The sequence below is a fragment of the Mauremys reevesii genome, linkage group 4, assembly GCF_016161935.1.
Source record: "Mauremys reevesii isolate NIE-2019 linkage group 4, ASM1616193v1, whole genome shotgun sequence".
NCBI classification, from domain to species: Eukaryota; Metazoa; Chordata; order Testudines; family Geoemydidae; genus Mauremys; species Mauremys reevesii.
Window position 1 is genome coordinate 83,120,122 of NC_052626.1, and position 15,260 is coordinate 83,135,381.

Sequence of the window (15,260 nt, forward strand, 5' to 3'; positions counted from 1 at the left end):
TAGTGGCCAAGAAGATAATGACGTACAGATATTAAAGTCCAATGCACGTGATTTGTATATTGCCTGACAGGTGGCGGTTAATTATGGACCATACGTAGGTCAAAAACTGGCTTCCTGTCCCGCACAAGCACTCTCCATTAAAGGTTGCATATTCAGAACATTTCCAATATAAAGAATGGGAACTGAGCCCCGTGTTCAGCAGCCACCAACTACAATGCTGCTGAGTATTCCTCAGTGACTCATCCTGCTTCTACTTGATTGAGAGTGAGTGTGAAATGAATTACTTGCATGCTTGACGTTATCAATTGTGAAGGCTATTGTTATGTCTCAGATAATCTATGGCCGCAACGTACTTCTGGGGAAAGCAGGTGGAGAGGGCTTCCATCTCTTTGTTAGTATTTCTCCTCCGGGGGAAAACATCACAGGGTGTTCTCTTCTCCTGTTGGTTCGGTTTGCTTTGGCTTCCTTTTGCTGTATGGATGGAATCCAGAGCTGGGCCACCCACAAATTGGAATAATAACGGTTACATTAATATTATTTCCCTGATCTGCAGCACCTCACTCCTGGTCAAATGTAACAGGAGGTGGGAAGATTAGCTGGTAACTGCGGGTGATCCTGTCTGGGCGGCTGATGAGCTGTGAAGTTGACCCTTGCTTTGTAGATTTTTATTATTATTATTATTATTATTATTATTCATCTCGATTCCGGATGTTTTGCATACTCTTCCATCTGCACCTGCCTCTGGGGCAAAGGGTGAGTAATTATAAAAGTGGGTGCTAATCGAGATAACGTAAGGTCACATCCTCCTCAGTCTCTTCTCTGGCGTAATGTTCGCCAGGGAAATTGGATAAAGGTTATTTTTCACCTACTCTGCAGTCTCTCCTGTTACTGACTAGGGAGATCTGGGGAAGTGGTATATGAACGCGGAAAGGTGTTGTAGTGTCAGAAACAAAGGGGAGCTTTCTTAACATTTAATGTTTTGCTTAGTATTAATACCTTTAATACTGTATCTTTAATACTGAAAAAAAAACATTTTAAGGACATTAACTTTCTTTTTGAAAGGGAAATACAGGAGAAAGTGGGCATTAGATCCCTTCCAAACAGCTGATTGATTTTAACAAAGAATTTGAGCTTTCATGGGTAAATTAGGGCATTGTGATCTTTAATCAAATCGTTCTTGTCATGTATATGACTCCTGCCTTTGGCCACAAAAGATGTCCCTAGGGTTACCTTCATTTATGATTGATTGATTTTGATTTATACACAACCACATCTGTCCCCCTCCCGCAGTTCTAAAACGTGGGCTCTGTGTGGGCAAGAGAACATTTCAGACTCTGAAGTTGTCCCGCACAGACTGAAAACTGTCTTTCTTGTTTTCCCACTTTAGCTTCAGTACTTGCATTGTCAGCGCCGATCCCACGTTGCATAGGTTTGCACTGGTATGTGAGCCTCATACAGTATGTGTTGACACCCGAATGCACATTTCTGCCTTGCTAGGCATAAGAAATGCTAGATTCCAAACAAGAGAGAGATTCCTGGATAAAGCTTTTAGGGAAGAGAGAAGGGGAGGGGAGAGAAACAACACCCTAGGGTGTCCCCTGTGAAATGATGTCATCCAATCAATACTTGGGGGGCGGGGGAGTTGTGACTGTTCTGACTAACTCCTTCTATGAAAGTCTCTATATTGGAATTGGAATTAGCCGTATCGATTGGGCTGATAACAGAGACCTATAAAAAGGCAGGGGGATTGGCTTTGCATTTACTACAACCCCGAAGCATTTAGCTCAAAAAGCACCAAGCCACTGCCTTTCCTTTAGTGGCACTTGCGCCTCTGTATGCGTGTGGGGGGTGTGCGTGGAGCCCTCTTGCAACTGAAATAACCTGGAAAAGATGTGGAGGAGCCTGTGCAAACCTTACACGTCCCTGGCTCTGCTTGGACTCTGCTTTGCAATGGTCGTCAGATCTCTGCCTTTCTCTGATGCAGGGCCACATGTGAACTATGGCTGGGGGGAACCTATTAGATTAAGGCACCTATACACAGCCAGCAAACATGGTCTGTTCAGTTACTTCCTCAGGATCAACAGTGATGGCAAAGTGGATGGCACCAGCATTCAGAGTCCCCACAGTAAGTACAAGGGAAAGCTGCCGTCTTACTTATTAACAGGATCTCGGCTAAAGGAATGGAGCCCCACGCCCTGGATTCCCTTAGTGAGCTTATGAGGCTGAATTCTCCCATAGCACTGGAAATCGGAAAGCGTGCGCTTGGGTACCTGACAGTAAGAGCTCTTTTGCGAAGGAAGCAGGATGAGTTTCACCTCCGATTACCTGTGAAATTTAGCCCTGAGAGGCGGTGGGGTGAGGGGGTGTGTGGCTTGGAGACGGCTCCCCCCCCCCCCCCCCCGCCCTCATCTGAACGCTTGTTTTGGTTTTGCTGCATAGGTCTGCTGGAAATCAGGGCTGTGGCAGTTCGCACGGTGGCGATCAAGGGCGTCCACAGTTCCCGGTACCTCTGCATGGAAGAAGACGGGAAGCTGCATGGACTTGTAAGTTACAGGAGAGGGAGACTGAGCTGGAGGGGGGCGGCACTGAATCGGCATGGGAAAGTCCATAGCAAATGGGGGAATGGTTGCAGGCGCTCTCAGGGCTTGTTATGATTTTATCTGGAAGCGTCCAGATAAAACAACTTAAGCCGATCCACCACCAAGCAGTTCATTAAGGGTCTGACTTCCGCGAAGGAGCAATGAAATCGAAATGTATAACGAGGCAGTTTATAGATGTCACTGGGCAATAACACAAATAACACTGGACAACATAAATAGATAAATAGGATGCGTTTACTGCAAGCTTTCATTTTAATAGGTCTAAGAGCCTCCTAAACTAAAATGATGTGTAAGATTAAATGGTTGAGTTCTTTTACTATAGAGAGTTGATAAAATGTAGACAGAACTATGAGCTGTTTAATTTTTGTCATTACTCTCTAATTACTTTTTGTCCCTATTAGTGTCTAATGAAACTGTAATGTTTATTAGTAGAAATTTAAGTTTAGTGTCAAATGAGAAAGCAACTTTCCAGAATTTCTAATACAAATAAAAATAAGGAGGACAATCGACCATTTTCATTCTTTATTGCATTTTCCCTCTTACAATTTTCTATCCACTTTTAGTTAAAATAGAACAGAGGACCCAATAATGCCTATTTGATAAGTGACTATTTATCTGCAATAAAATGAAAACATGTTCATTACATTGGAATGTAAATGATACAGACATATTAGTAATTATCTTCTTACTGTTCAGCTTAGGTATTCTGCAGAAGATTGTTCCTTCGAAGAGGGGATACGCCCAGATGGCTACCATATGTATAGATCAAAGAAATATGGGGTTGCTATCTCTTTAAGTCATGCCAAACAGAAACAAGAATTCAAAGGAAAGGACTCTCTCCCACTGTCTCACTTCTTACTTGTGATCAACAGTGCACCTGTAGGGTTATGGGAGCCTGAGGACTATAGCGATTCTCTGACATGGTGTTGTTAACTCATGCCTTTTTGCCTAGGTATTTCAGCATATCAGCTAGATACGTCAGAAATACAGTCCTGCTCTTGTGAGACCTCTGCAATACCTACTCCAAGGCATGAGTTAATGAGAAAGGTCCAAATTCATTGCCATGTAACTCCATTGTAGCTACCTGAGTCGCATGGGTGGAAGGTGCATTTTCCCCAGAATGCAAATGTAAGGCTTGAACCTACTTTCCTTAGCAAAACTCCCACTGATTTCAACAGGAGAAGTGGGCCCAATGGCAAAACATCCATGAGCTTTAACAAGAAAAGGATCAGTCCGAATAAAATTGTTACTTGAGTATCTAGGGCAGAATTTGCCTTTCAAGTCTGAATTTCCTTGCTTTTATTGTCTAATAAACTGAAAAGGTGAGGGAGGTGATCTGGTGTTGGGCTCCAACTACCATGTATGGAAAATGTCAGTTTGAAGTTTTTATTGCATGTCCAAACTGAAATACTCAGTGACTGATAACTATAGATAGGATCCTCCTTCCACAGAAGTCAGTGGGAGATTTCCCACTGATTTCCCTGGTAGCAGAAGCAGGCTCTTTGTAGTTGCACTGTGCATTATTGTAATAATCTTTGAGAAAAAAAAAGAACAGCCCTTAATTTACTGTTTATTGAATGACTGTTTATTGAACTATAGCAATACTTCATTATATTAATTAATATTCTGAATAGGTACATGTTTGACCGTTATTAGCATACAGCCATGCAAACTCTTGTATATGTACTGGACCAAATCCTGAATGTCTTACTCTAATGAGAAGTCCCATTAACTTCAGTAATAATACTCACACAAGTAAGGTGAGCAGAATTTGGCCCACAGAGAAAATTTGTCTTCCAAGATGCACTATCCTTTCCCTGTTTCCACTCTGCTCCAGATGCCTTGTGGGTGTATGTGTATATTGAGGGATGGAAGAAGAAGTCATTTACTACTGGCCTATGCCAACAGCAAATTATGGACTTCCACACTGGCTAAAATGTGCTGGCCACTCCTAACCCACCTGCTCCGGAGTGACGCAGGGAAGCAATTGATGCATAATGTCTTCTGACTCCTCTGCACCTAGACCCACCATCCTAGTAGCCTCTGCAGGGCCTAGTGGAAAATTTGTACTCTTCCCCTTACTTATTTTGGTTAGCTAACAGACGTTTTGCAGCATGAGCTTTCGTGGGTGAATACCCACTTCTTCGGATGCATCCGAAGAAGTGGGTATTCACCCACGAAAGCTCATGCTGCAAAACGTCTGTTAGTCTATAAGGTGCCACAGGATTCTTTGCTGCTTCTACAGAACCAGACTAATACGGCTACCCCTCTGATACTTATTTTGGTTAGTACCTTACTCTGAAGGTAATTCCATTGAAATGAATGGGAAAATGTACTACTCAGCATGAGCTGGGAGGTGGTGTGCTGGGATGAACCGGGAGGTACAGAAGCAGGATCTACTGTGAGTTACAAGATGATACCTTTACTCAGGCATTGACTAGTACCTTACTCCATGAGTAATTCAATTAACTTCAGTGAGACTACTTGTGTGAATAATTTGGCCACCTGTGGAAGTAAAGTGTTCACAAGCTGGCCCTGATATACATTCATTCAAAATGTATGATGTCCAGCTTGATTGGGGGGAGGGATAGCTCAGTGGTTTGAGCATGGGCCTGCTAAACCCAGGGTTGAGAAGTCAATCCTTGAGGGTGTCATTTAGGGATCTGGGGCAAAATCTGTCATGGACAGTACTTGGTCCTGCTGTGAAGGCAGGGGACTGGACTCAATGACCTTTCAAGGTCCCTTACAGTTCTATGAGATAGACTATATGGAGATAAATAGTGCAAGTCTTAATCTGTGAGAAAAGCAAAAAGTTTTGCTTTATTCCTTCAACATTAAAAGTACTTTTAAAAGGTAACCATAGCACACACAACAGTTTATTCTACATTGTTGATGGTATTTGACAAAGCTTGATTTTTTACAACTGAAAAAGAAAATCAAATGTGCTCTGGGTTATATTTTGACAGGTAGAGAGTTCATTCAGGAACACTGCTTTTTTTTATCATCAAAGACCTAGACATAACCAGCAATTCTCCTTTATTGGCCCAGAGTTCAGTCACCTCGAATGACTGAGACAGAAATAACACCAGAGTTGTAAGGAAAATAGTGATTACTTAAAGGATCTGGAAAAGTCTGAGATAACACAAAATCTCAACATACCATATCTACATTATAAACTATGTCTAAGATGAATTCTACAAATTGCTAGGCAGGTTATAAAATACATTATCCTATATAGAATCTTTATTGGTGTCACAGTAGAACTGTTTGATAAGATTAATGCCTGATGAGAAAGAGATACTGTACTAATACATTTTTAGACATTTTAATAAAATGACAAGAAAAAACATGCAGTTTGCCCTTTTTATTGTTGTTTTTATTCATTAATTTTCTTTATTTTAACACAGTTTTTTATAAAAATGCCTTCCTGCAGACCTGATCCTTGCAGCCCTTACACAGGCAAATCTCTCGTGGGATTCTAATTGAGTTTTGTATGCATTAGGACTGCTGGATTGGGCCCTTAGCTATCGTGGTTGTAATTAAGACATCAGCATTCATCAAAATTTATAAAACTGAGGTATCTACCAAAGATTACCAAAGTTTCCCCTAAAATCAAAATAGGGGAGTTTGTAGCAGCTGTGTGGTAATAGATGGAATAAAGATCATTGAGGATAAAGAAAAGACTCCCAGTGACTGCAAAGCGGTGTGGATCAGGCCTATGTTGACTTTTTAATGCCCCCGGAGATTGTTATGTATTCTGTGTATAATACAGAGGGCTTGAATCTCTCTCACATCAAGGAGAGTTGGGTCAAGCACATACAAGATTTATATCATATCTGATAAGTGTCATAGACATATCTGTAATTGTCTTCACTCCTTACTGTTCAGCTCAGGTATGCTGCAGAAGATTGCTCCTTTGAAGAGGAGATACGCCCAGATGGCTACAATGTATATAAATCAAAGAAATATGGAGTCTCTGTGTCTTTAAGTAGTGCCAAACAAAGACAACAATTCAAAGGGAAAGACTTTCTTCCATTGTCTCACTTCTTACCTATGATCAACACCGTGCCTGTAGAGTCAATGGATTTTGTGGAATATGGTGATTATAGTCATACTTTTGAATCAGATCTATTCTCTTCACCTCTTGAAACTGACAGCATGGACCCCTTTGGAATCACCTCTAAAATATCTCCAGTGAAGAGCCCCAGCTTTCAGAAATAACTAATGCTCCTGACTTTAAATATGGTTTTAAAGAAACAATACCAGAACCAGGTTATTATTTAGCTTTTCCAGTAGTAATATGTAGAATATGTAAACATTTAAGGTATGGTGCTAGCATTGTTCTTGCAATATACTAAACTTGTAAAATAGTAGCACCATTCTGAGGCTACATCCTAAGAACCACCTATTCATTTTGTCACATCACATTTAGAAAAAAATAATCTAAACAACTGCTTAACTGGTTCACCTCTGACAAAAATACAGAACATGTAGAAATTCCTTCCGTCTGTTGATGGCTGGGGTGATAAGATCACTAACATTTTTCACCACTCTTATTATTACTTATGCTCACCTCGGATTCCTGCTGATATGAGCAAAGGCAGCAAAAGCTTTTCATTCACAGGGAGGTTAATGACCTCTTCACTTCATAGCCTTTCAAAGACAAACATTTGTAATAAAACATGATTACAAAACCTAACAAACATTACCCTGTGAACTAGGGTTCAATCTATCTCTTAAAAAACTGCTGCTGATGTTCTGGGACAACTTTCCATTTTAAACATTGCATTGAGAAACAATTCTGCTTGTATATTATGCATTTTCTTCCCTTCTTTGATTATTGCTAAGGGCTCACACTGGAAAACCAGATCTTTGATTCTTTATGGGCTCACCTATGTTTGCTGATGAATTCTTTGGGAGCTGTATTATCCTTGGTCTGAGGTAGAATTCTCATTAATGTTAGTGGGAATTCTATGTATAGATTGAGGACTGTACAGAATCCATAATTATGTTCATCAGGTAGGGAACAAGCAGTAGAAACAGATTAACTTTCAGGTCATAAAGGTCCTGTTATATATAAATATCCATAGCAATTAAAAGAAAAGACAGAAAATAAATGTTGTTTAGGTCAAATTGCTTCCAAATATGTTTTTATATTTTTCCTTAAAGCATCAGCAATTCTTTCAAGGCCATATAGGCCTGATCCTGCACCCATTGACTTCAATGTTGCAGAACTGGGCAAATACTGCCTTTGATATGTGGTAGAGTGATTCTTGGTAGTATATGGCCGATAATGTATATACGATGCTTTCAGTCCTGTTCTCCTATGTTAGCATTCCAGCAAGAGAATAACAACAAAAGGAATGTGAGACAAGGGGTCCAGGAAAATTACCCATTTCCAAAGTTTCATTTATAATAGGTATTTCTATACAGAAAACTGTACTGGAAATGTTAGTATTTTCTTGACCTAGCACTTCATTACCAATGCAATATTTATAATTAATTTATTGAATACATACATCTGTTTATTTTGTTACTGTTATTTATACTTAAAATTCTATTTATGTACTCATGAAGTTTTTTTAGTTTTAACAAATTTTGTGAAGTTTTGTAATCATGAAATCGTAAGGAAAATATAACTTTTATTTAAATTTTCTGTGATGTTGTCAGTAATTTAGTGTGTAAATTTGTAATTAAAAAATCATCTCCAACATAAAATCTAACTGACTCTGTTTCAATAATTATGCGGCACCTTTTACTCAAAGACTTCAAAGAGCTTTATATACATTATTGGATTAAATTTCACTACACCCTTGTAAGGTAGGTGTTATTATCCCCATGCTGTAGATGAAGAAACTGAGGCACAGAGAAACAAAGCAACATGGCCAAACTCATGCAGTGAGTAACAGAGCTAGAAATGGAATCTGTACAGGCAGGATTAGAGTGCTGCTTTCAGGATGTCAACAATGTCTCTGTTGCAAATTAAATGTAATCTGATGAACACAGTTTACAGAAGCAAGGCAGGCCAGATACGATTCTAAAACGAGGGGAGATTCTGTACTTGTGGAAAAAGTCCAAGAAGGAGACTGTTCACTAAGTGCTGACCCTGGGGTATATTGAGCTCTCTCCATCCCCATAATTCCCATTGACTTCAGTGAGTCAGGCCCCAAGTTCTGGTTCTCTGGCATAACATCTTACTGAAGCTCCAGTTTAAACTCTGTGTTTCCTTTTATGAGGAAAAGAAAGAAAAATGCTCATGAGCATGGATTCAGGGGCATTTTATAAAGCTCTGCTTGCTTTAATTTTGCAGTAGTGTCCTTAAACCCTTTCTAAACTGTTGAAAAGTGTGCAGTAGCTTTCCATAAACAATTTAGGGACTTATATACCTGATAATTTGCCTTTCTTCCAGCAGCCACATACTGCAGCAGTTGCACTGCTGGAAATCCTTATTGTAGACTGGCAAAGCTGGTATAAGCTGTGATTTGAACCACTTGGTTTCAAGCAAGGGTAAACTGCACAGGTGCAAATAGGTATGCACAAAGGAGTTGCACAGATGCAGTTACTTTGGTTTCTGGCTGTCGTTTGGCAAAACTCCTAGCATGGACAAAGGGTATTCTAGTCTGTGTGCACTATAGCATCTGTACCCTTAAAACAGACATGAAATGACAGTGAATAAAATGTATGTAGTGATTTTCATCCAAAGCCCCCCCCCCAAACCATTCTACAAACTTTACAAATGGATTTATGTATTAACATATAAAGATCACTTCATCCACCTGTGAAATGCAGACACCTCTAGGGAGGAGTGTTCTGCCTTTTATAGAAAAACTACAACACTACCCAACAATAGAGCAAGGTAGAAAATGGGTTATTTTTCTGGAGAAAATTTTTACTTTCCAGCAAGAAATTAAAAACTGAACATTTCAGTTTGGAAAAAGCTCCCACAGTAGCTCATGGGAACTGAAGTTCAGGTTCCTTATGTCCCCATTCTCCTCTATTAACTGAGTTTCTGGGGTGGACTACAACTCCATGGTGCCCCATGGTCTCCTCACTTGCTGAGCCATGGTTGTTGATCCTGTGAGTCTCCTGGCCATAGTGCATCATGAGAGATATTATCCAGTTTTTCATGTTTAATTTAGCACAAAACTTTTTGAGGTTTGACTGTTCAGTTTCTCAACAAAAAAAATCAACATTTTCTGTGAAAAGCAGATATTTCACAAAAAAAATTGTTTAGTCAAAAACCGAATTTTTAATTTAAAAAAATGTCGATGAAAAAGTTTTGACCAGCCCTACAAAACAGTTTAGGAGAAGTGTTACAGCTACTAGAAAGCTGACCTTAATTGTCAGGAAATATAGTGACTCTTCAGAGAGGGGTTCAAAAAATGGACCCAAGAGCACATTTAATGTGAGGAAAGATCTCATGGGCTACCCTGTGAATAAAAGGCAGTCTGATTAGAATCGTAACTTGGAGAATAAATGTGTGGCTGATGGGATCAGATAGGTCAACTTTTGACTGCCAACAATGAGGATATAAACAACACTTGAGATCTGACTGAACATAAGAACATAAGAACGGCCGTACCGGGTCAGACCAAAGGTCCATCTAGCCCAGTATCTGTCTACTGACAGTGGCCAATGCCAGGTGCCCCAGAGGGAGTGAACCTAACAGGCAATGATCAAGTGATCTCTCTCCTGCCATCCATCTCCATCCTCTGACGAACAGAGGGTAGGAACACCATTCTTTACCCATCCTAGCTAATAGCCATTTATGGACTTCACCACCATGAATTTATCCAGTTCTCTTTTAAACACTGTTATAGTCCTAGACTTCACAACCTCCTCAGGTAAGGAGTTCCACAGGTTGACTGTGTGCTGCGTGAAGAAGAACTTCCTTTTATTTGTTTTAAACCTGCTGCCTATTAATTTCATTTGGTGACCCCTAGTTCTTGTATTATGGGAATAAGTAAATAACTTTTCCTTATCCACTTTCTCAACATCACTCATGATTTTATATACCTCTATCATATCCCCCCTTAGTCTCCTCTTTTCCAAGCTGAAGAGACCTAGCCTCTTTAATCTTTCCTTATATGGGACCCTCTCCAAACCCCTAATCATTTTAGTTGCCCTTTTCTGAACCTTTTCTAGTGCTAGAATATCTTTTTTGAGGTGAGGAGACCACATCTGTACACAGTATTCGAGATGTGGGCGTACCATGGATTTATATAAGGGCAATAATATATTCTCAGTCTTATTCTCTATCCCCTTTTTTTGTATACCTTTTCTAATTAAACTACACATGGAATTTCAGGTAGACAGAACGTAATTACTCAGATAGTATTTGGCTAGAGCACAGGGGTTAACATCCTTACATTTGTGAAAAGGATTCTGAGATCTCACTGAATCCATGTGCTGACAGTTTTGGTTTTATATCTCACACCAGCAATACAGCATGGTAAGTCAGAGAGAAGAATGCCAGAAACTGAATCACCAACACCACTTTCTGTAGCACTTAATTTTTCCTTGGAGGTTTCCCATCCAAGCATTGACTAGGCCTGACTGCTTCCTTATGAGATTTGACAATAAAACAGCCTCAAATGGAATGATGATAGGAAAATGTTTTTTCTTACTACTAGACACCTGACTAGGTTAGGAACTTGGTATGCAAAACATTTAAACAGTTATTGTCTTGCGTTGATGGTGGGAATATACACAACATAACCATCATGAACTGCACTGTATAAGCCAAAGGCTGACTATAGTTTGCCAAATATGGTAAATTGTTTGCACTCTCCTTAGATTTATAATGACATTTTACAGCCCTAAAATATTTTAAAGGATTGGTGTCCGATGTTTGAGTGTGAATCCCAGTTAGAAGCTACAATTGTTCAAACTATGAGTAAACTGTTGAAAGGAAGAGACAGTGGACATTTCTATCTGATGTCTTTGCAAAGCATGAAGGATGAACAATGCCTTTCAAGCGAATACCATAATATTAGAGTGATGGATGTTTGAGATAACAGTACCAAGACCAAATATTTGCAAAGTCCTTTGAGATACTGTATACTTTGCCACAAGTGTTCTGTGCCTCTAGGGAGAAGGCATGGTGGGAAGGTCTAAATCCATTTTTTCATAAAAATTGCTTTCACTTTGGGCAAATTCAGGCCTGATGAAAACAAATGCACCTCCCTTTGAAGCCAGTGAGAGTCCAAAGTCAACAGGAGATGCACTTGTTTGCATTAGGGATAAATTTAATCCATTGTGTAGTTTTTTTCATAAATCCCATCAGACTGGGACCTCTTCTTTAAGCTAAGGAATAGAGTGATATAGTCAAAAATATTGCTAATATTTTGTAGTCTTGAACTATTCAGTAATTTTGATGTATAGGATCAATCTAACAACCCTGGAGATCAGAGGAAATTTTGTCATTTACTTCCAGGGGAGAAGAACCAAGCCAAAAGACTAGATTTATTTGAATTAGTTACATAGATTGAGATTTGTAAAGGTGCTTAAGGTTTCTGGACATCAAATTCCCATTTGGGAACTGAGCACCCAAATTTCTTAAGCAGCTTTGAAAATCTCAGCTATTTATTTATTTAGGACAACCATAAATAAAGCTGAGTCACTTGGTATCTTTCAGAGAGTTACTCAGAAATGTTTTATTATACCCCCCCCAAAAAAAAAACCCAGCCAAAAAACATTCCAGCATTAGATGCAGAAGAATCTTGTAAAATTAAAATACTGTAGAACTATAATTTTTAATTGGAGATTCTGAGAATTACCACAATATTTCCAGTCAGAAAATATTTGTAAGTCTTATAAAATTTCATAAGACAGTAAGATGTTGCTGATTTACCTATGACAAGACTATTGATGGACATTTATGCAAACTCTTTTATTCCATTATATTGATTTTTGACTATCAGGTGACTGCGCTGATCGTCTTTAAACCGTGCAAATGTATCAAATTTCTTTTATTCACATAAATCTAAGAAATATCTTAGATTTCTATGGATCAACATAGATACTTTTGAATGTGCTATTAGCTTCTTTACTATTAGTCAAGATTTTCCAACAATGCAGTAATATCCCCAATATTTGTGATAAGAGTAGGCTGATTTCCTACATGTTTAACTGGGTTAGGCTTTCTTCATCAACTGTTGACATACAGTCCTGGATTTAAAATTTAAAAATCCTAACTCCAAGGTCTTAATTTTTTTTCTAGAAAAGTCTGACCACTTTCAGGGCATGTTATGAGACCCTCTTCTTTTACAGAGTAGTAAAATTAATGGGGAATTGGGAAGAGAATAAAAAAAGATATCTTTATCCCAATCAGAGGAAAAGAGAAAAAGACTCATCAAGTCCAGATCTTGCCCTAAAGACCAAGCACCTAGCTAGCACAGTGATGAGCACTATCAAAAACCCTAAGATACACATACAGATAGATACATAGTTTCTGGACCATCTCCTTGTTTTCCAACATGGCTGTACCAATAATCTCCCTTTATTATGAAAAATAATATAATATTATTTGGAGACATGCCTTGATTAAGAAAAGATATTAAAAAAAGATGTATTAAATCACCTTCTGAAATCTTCAGCATGAATTCCGTGAAGAAATAGACACTTTAAGAGTGGCACTGTGGGCAGGGGAAGCACATCTCTTTTTAAACCAATACAGCCCAGATCAGTAGTGTCCCAAAACTATTACCAGCTTATGGATGTTCGGTGGACTACGAGAAATGAATGTAATTGACTCCAATGGACATGCGTTGACACCATGAAAATCACCATCTCAATTTGTACCCTTGTTGAAAGACTTGGAAAGATGCCAATGATTGAATTGCTATGGAGCCTGAACTACCCTCTTGCCTCCATTGGTGATCTCTCGAAGTCAACACTGGCAGAGGATTGGTGGGGAACCTTGTGCTGACAAATGACAATGGTGTGCCAGTCCTGAGTACTACATTTACTGACAAACAAAAAAGTACTTGATAGGTTCCATACGAAAATGTGAATTATTTATTGCCATTTTGTCTGGGCACAGTTGCCTTATTTATTTAATTGTTTGTAGCAAAGAAAACTTGTGTAGTGCTTCTCTGTTGTGATATGTCTAAGTAGTTCTGACATCTTTCAGTTATTGACCCACAATTATACAGGTTAGAACTTCATTAGCCAATCAGATTGCTCCCTCTTTCCTGCTCATTTAATAATTGTAGATGGTGCTGGTAGCATTAAGCATACCAAACACTTTCTATTATGTGACTCTGTTTTCAACCTCTTGTAACTTTGACAAACTTTAACTGTTGAGACTGAAATTTTTCAGAACAGGTATCTGCCTCAGTCTGGATTTTTTTGGAAAGGTTCAGCTAAAACAGTTCAACCTTTTTATTGAAAGCAATGAAGCTGCTCACAGTTAATCAAGGTGATCATATGCACATATCTTTTCTGGAGCAGGGCCTGAGACTGTCATTTCTTGAATCTGATTCTGACCTCACTCATACCAGTGTAAATTCAAAGTACCCACATTAGGTGTTACACTGCACACTTCTTATGGCACTGTGTAGCGTACATACACAGCTAGTCCCCCCTAGTGCAGGTATAAATAGCAGTGTAGATGGTGAGGCACTGCTTAGGTGAGTAGAGCAAAGACATGCCTGAAGCCTGTAGGTATGTATCCAGGCATATATCCTACATGCTTCTTTACATGCCTGAGCAGTGCATCCCTGGGCTATACCGCTGTTTTTAGCAATAGAGTGTCTTACTGCCTCTCCCATTCCTGAAGCCTTTCCCTGATGTAGTGAAAGACTCTGGCAGTGGGAAGGCAGCAGGGAAATGTTCTTCCAGGTCCCTGCTTCTGGAGCTTTTTCCTAGACTTCCTCCTGCTAGGGGCTTTTCTCACCCCAGTGAAAGACTTTGGCAACGGAGAAAGGCTCTGGCTGGCAGGAAAGGTCCAGCAACAGGGAGCTGCTGAAGCTTTTCCATGCTGCCTCCCCCACCAGAGCCTTTCACTGACGTGTAGCTACACACCTTAGTGTGGATGTAGCTTGTTTTCACTGCAGTGTGTAGCTACACAGCCTACATGCCGCTAATACTGGTGTTCAGTGTAGACATAGCCATTGATGTCAACTGAGTTACTCAGGATTTCCACCAGTGTAAAGGAGATCAGAATCTGGTCCATTATACCAGCCTGATATACTATCGATTTAAAACAAAGTTTAATGTATTGTTTTATGTTTTGTAATATTTCCTATGAAATAAACTCAGGAGAACTGGTGAACTACTGTAATTAATGACATCATTCAAATTTCAGGTTGAGCTACATTACATAATAGTTTACCCAGTTTTAGTATATATAAGACAATATCCTTGTAAGAGTTTAAGAACATAGCTAACTGCATCATTGATTATGCTGTTGCCTACTAACTAAACATTCAGCCATGTCAGAAAAAATAAAAAGCCTTTGCCTTAGGGTATTTCTCACACTAGTATTGGGGCAGGGACCATCTTTTGTTCTTTGTATGTGCAGTGCCTAGCACAATGGTGTTCTAGCCCATTATATCTCCTAGGCATAGGCACCAACTTCCCATGGGTGCTCTGGAGATGGGGGCTTAGGGAAAGGGGTGGAGTGGGGCTGGGGGCTGGGCTGGAGCGGGGGTGGGA

General features: G+C 39.5%; 1 protein-coding gene across 1 annotated transcript; it reads left to right on the top strand.

Moving 5' to 3' along the window:
* The first annotated feature begins 1,660 nt into the window (after positions 1-1,660).
* Positions 1,661-8,097, top strand: FGF19 (fibroblast growth factor 19). Its single transcript, XM_039537959.1, has 3 exons — positions 1,661-2,125; positions 2,440-2,543; positions 6,489-8,097. The coding sequence occupies exons 1-3, from the start codon at positions 1,891-1,893 to the stop codon at positions 6,819-6,821; spliced, it is 672 nt and encodes a 223-aa protein (XP_039393893.1). The 5' UTR covers positions 1,661-1,890; the 3' UTR covers positions 6,822-8,097.
* The last annotated feature ends 7,163 nt before the right edge of the window (positions 8,098-15,260 follow it).

Excerpts from the sequence above, each read along its gene's own strand:
- FGF19 (XM_039537959.1), top strand. The coding sequence starts at position 1,891 with ATGTGGAGGAGCCTGTGCAAACCTTACACGTCCCTGGCTCTGCTTGGA. Across the intron at positions 2,126-2,439 it reads CAGCATTCAGAGTCCCCACA|GTCTGCTGGAAATCAGGGCT; the intron begins GTAAGTACAAGG and ends TTTGCTGCATAG. Across the intron at positions 2,544-6,488 it reads ACGGGAAGCTGCATGGACTT|CTCAGGTATGCTGCAGAAGA; the intron begins GTAAGTTACAGG and ends CTTACTGTTCAG.